This window comes from Charadrius vociferus, unplaced genomic scaffold, assembly GCF_000708025.1.
Source record: "Charadrius vociferus isolate BGI_N301 unplaced genomic scaffold, ASM70802v2 scaffold661, whole genome shotgun sequence".
Taxonomy (NCBI): domain Eukaryota; kingdom Metazoa; phylum Chordata; class Aves; order Charadriiformes; family Charadriidae; genus Charadrius; species Charadrius vociferus.
Genome location: NW_009647002.1, coordinates 416,763 through 419,806, shown reverse-complemented (window position 1 = coordinate 419,806; position 3,044 = coordinate 416,763). Strand labels below are relative to the sequence as shown.

General features: G+C 61.6%; 1 protein-coding gene across 1 annotated transcript in view; it reads left to right on the top strand.

Annotated features, from left to right (window-relative positions):
* TACC1 (transforming, acidic coiled-coil containing protein 1) overlaps window positions 1–3,044 on the top strand; it is a gene marked incomplete at its 5' end in the record, with an annotated part of 22,176 nt that extends 19,132 nt beyond the window's left edge. Inside the window, 7 exons of the mRNA XM_009895418.1 lie at window positions 288–422; window positions 598–674; window positions 925–968; window positions 1,070–1,230; window positions 1,756–1,862; window positions 2,475–2,595; window positions 2,871–3,044. Of these exons, the coding sequence (XP_009893720.1) occupies window positions 288–422; window positions 598–674; window positions 925–968; window positions 1,070–1,230; window positions 1,756–1,862; window positions 2,475–2,595; window positions 2,871–2,939 (714 nt within the window). The remainder of the gene's footprint in view (window positions 1–287; window positions 423–597; window positions 675–924; window positions 969–1,069; window positions 1,231–1,755; window positions 1,863–2,474; window positions 2,596–2,870) is intronic.

The following is a 3,044-nucleotide window of genomic DNA, read 5'->3' as shown; positions in this document are numbered from 1 at the left end:
CACGTCTCTGCTCAGAGCTGGGGCTCCCCCTGCTGAAACGGGCCCCTACTCTGTCTCCCCGTTGGGATGCCGCTTCCCCGGCACAGCCCCAGCTCCCGGCCGGGGACTGGGCAGAAAGTGCACAAAAAGCCCCGTACGGGCTCTGCCGGGGTGTGATACCGGGCGCTGAGCTGTCGGGGTGTGCGGGTGGGGGGTTCGGTGCCTGAACGGAGGGAGAACTCCCCAGATAGGAGAAGCAGGGTGAAAAGAAAACCCACGCAACATCCCGGCTGGGTGACTCCCCCCAGGGCAATCCCGGGCTGTGCTCCGTGGACAAACCCCCCACGGCTGTCACCGGCGTGAGCAGGAGCGAGAGTCCCCTGGGCGGCATTTGCCTCAGTGAATCCGAGAAGACGGCGGTGCTCACGCTCATCAGAGAGGAGGTAACGGCCGGGGACCCCATCGTCCTGCCCCATCCCCGACCGCGTCCCAGTGGCTGCTGGGTGGGCAGCGGGGACAGCTCTGCTGTGCCGGGGGGGTCTGACCCCCTGCGCGTGGCAGGCGTGGGGCAGGCCGCCCAGAGCGCGTCCCAAGGGTCCTGTGCTTGCCCCAACCTAGATAATCACAAAGGAGATCGAAGCGAACGCGTGGAAGAAGAAATACGAAGAGAGCCGCCAGGAAGTGTTAGAGATGAGGTAAGAGCCTTCTCCTCCCGCCTTCGCCTGCGCGGCGCCGTGCCGCGCTCCCCCTTGGGGGTGGGTTAGCGGGGCCGTAATGGGATGATACGGCTCGGCGTCGCCGGGGTGGGACATGTTAGGAGATGTGTTCTCTTTGTGCTTGTGCTGTGTCGAGCCTGGCGGGTCCTTTGTTGCAGGGATAAACCCAAAATGCGTGGCTGCAAAACACGGCTGCCTCTTACCTGCTTTTTTCCCCCTTTTCTCCTAGGAAAATCGTGGCTGAGTATGAGAAGACCATTGCCCAGATGATAGGTAAGGTGCCGTGGCCTGGCCGGGCGCGCGGGGCAGGGAGATGGCTGTCCCCGCCGTCCCCGCTCACCCGCTGCGTCCCCGCTGCTTATTCTCCTCCACAGAGGATGAGCAGAGGACAAACATGACGTCTCAGAAGAACCTGCAGCAGCTCACGATGGAAAAGGACCAGGCTCTGGCAGACCTAAACTCGGTGGAGAGGTCCCTGTCGGATCTCTTCAGGAGATATGAGAACCTGAAGGGTGTCCTGGAAGGCTTTAAGAAGGTCCTTACCTTGGTCCCCTCTCTCTCCCTACCGCCCTGGTCGCTGGACGCAGCGTTCCCGTGCAGCATTGCCCCCGCTTTGTCCCCTGCTGCAGCCCCGTGGCTCTCCCGTCCCACGCGGTGCGGCTTCAGATGCCCCAGCCCTTGCTCGGGGGACCGCTGGGACTCGCTGTCCTCTGCTCTGATAAATGAGCAAAGAGTCAGTCAAGTGCCAGGGGAGGCCGGTGCGGGCAGCCAGGCTCTCCGGGGAGCCGGCTCTTCTCCGCACGTCTCCCCAGCACGCTCCTGCTGAGCCGCCGGCAGCGGAGCATCGTGCCCTGGGCAGAGCCGCGGCCGTGCCCCGAGAAACACTGCCTCGGCTGCACAGCGCTTTGCCACGCTCCGAAAGGGGCTCCAGCATACGGGAGAAGCTGGCTCCGTTTAAAGCCTTTGCCTTTTACACTCAGAACGGGATATACCGTCCCATCAGAGCAACGTCTCTGTGCTCAGTCCCAATGCAGATGGATGTACGTTTTTTTTTTTCCAGAATGAAGAAGCGCTGAAGAAGTGTGCTCAAGATTATTTGACCCGGGTCAAGCAGGAAGAGCAGCGGTATCAGGCCCTGAAAGTCCACGCAGAGGAAAAATTAGACAAGTAAGATCATGCACGAGATTGCTGGGTGCGCTGAGGGGCTTTCCGGGTGCTGACAGACCTTTTAGGGCCACGTCTCCCTTTGGCTTTCCTGAGGTTGGAAGGTTATTGGTGTGAAAAGCCGCCTTTCCCAACCGCAGGCTCCAGTGACTTGAAATGGCTGTAAGTAAGCCGGCACGAATCCCGCAATGGATTCTCTGATCTCTGCTGAGTTTATTTTTAATGGAGAAACTGAGGTTCACGGTCTATTTACAGTCACGTAATGAGTTCCCGTGTTTCAGAGGGCTCATGTTTGTGGTGTGCGAAGGGGTCGCGCGGGTATGGAGGCTCTGCTGGTCAGCAGTAGCTCACCAACACACGGTAGCCCCGTGTGGAGCGGGTGAGGAACTGGTTTAGCTTTGCTCTGAGAAAGCAGAGTTTCCGTGCAGGAGTTTGGAGGAGCTGAACTAATCCAGTTTCATGTGGGTTTTCCACATGGGAAAACCACCTCTGATGCACCCAGGCGAGCAGGAGCCGGGCTCTGCCGGTGCCGCCTGGACTAACGTTGTGCCGCGGCGCTCCTGCCTGCGCCCAACGACGTGACCGCCGTCCCCTTCTCCCCAAACCCCACCGCAGAGCCAACGAGGAGATCGCCCAGGTGCGCACGAAGGCCAAAGCGGAGAGCGCGGCGCTGCACGCGGGGCTGCGCAAGGAGCAGATGAAGGTGGAGTCCCTGGAGAGAGCCCTCCAGCAGAAGGTGAGGCGCCCGCCCGCCCTCCTCGCCGCGCGCCGCGCTGCCCTTGCTCTGCGTTTCCATTTTGCTGCCCTGAGCATCCCCGTGGTGCTGGAGGTGTCCTTTGGGTTTTTGGCCCGGGGTCCTCGCGGCACACGGGCGATGCACAGAGGGGCTTCCGCAGGGACAGGCGTAGGAGCCGGCTGCCCCTTCCCGCGCCGGCTCGGTGGCAGATGGACCCGGGCGTTATCCCCTATCTGTGCCACCACAGGGGTCCTCAAGGTCTGCTTTCCTTCCAGAACCAGGAGATTGAGGAGCTGACCAAGATCTGCGACGAGCTGATAGCCAAGCTGGGAAAGACGGACTGAGTCTCGCCGCCCCTCGTCCAGCACTCTGCACTTGGCCGCTTTTCTCCTCACGTCGAGCACCTTGCCTTATCGCCCCGGAACCCCCCAGCAGAGAAGCACACGCGT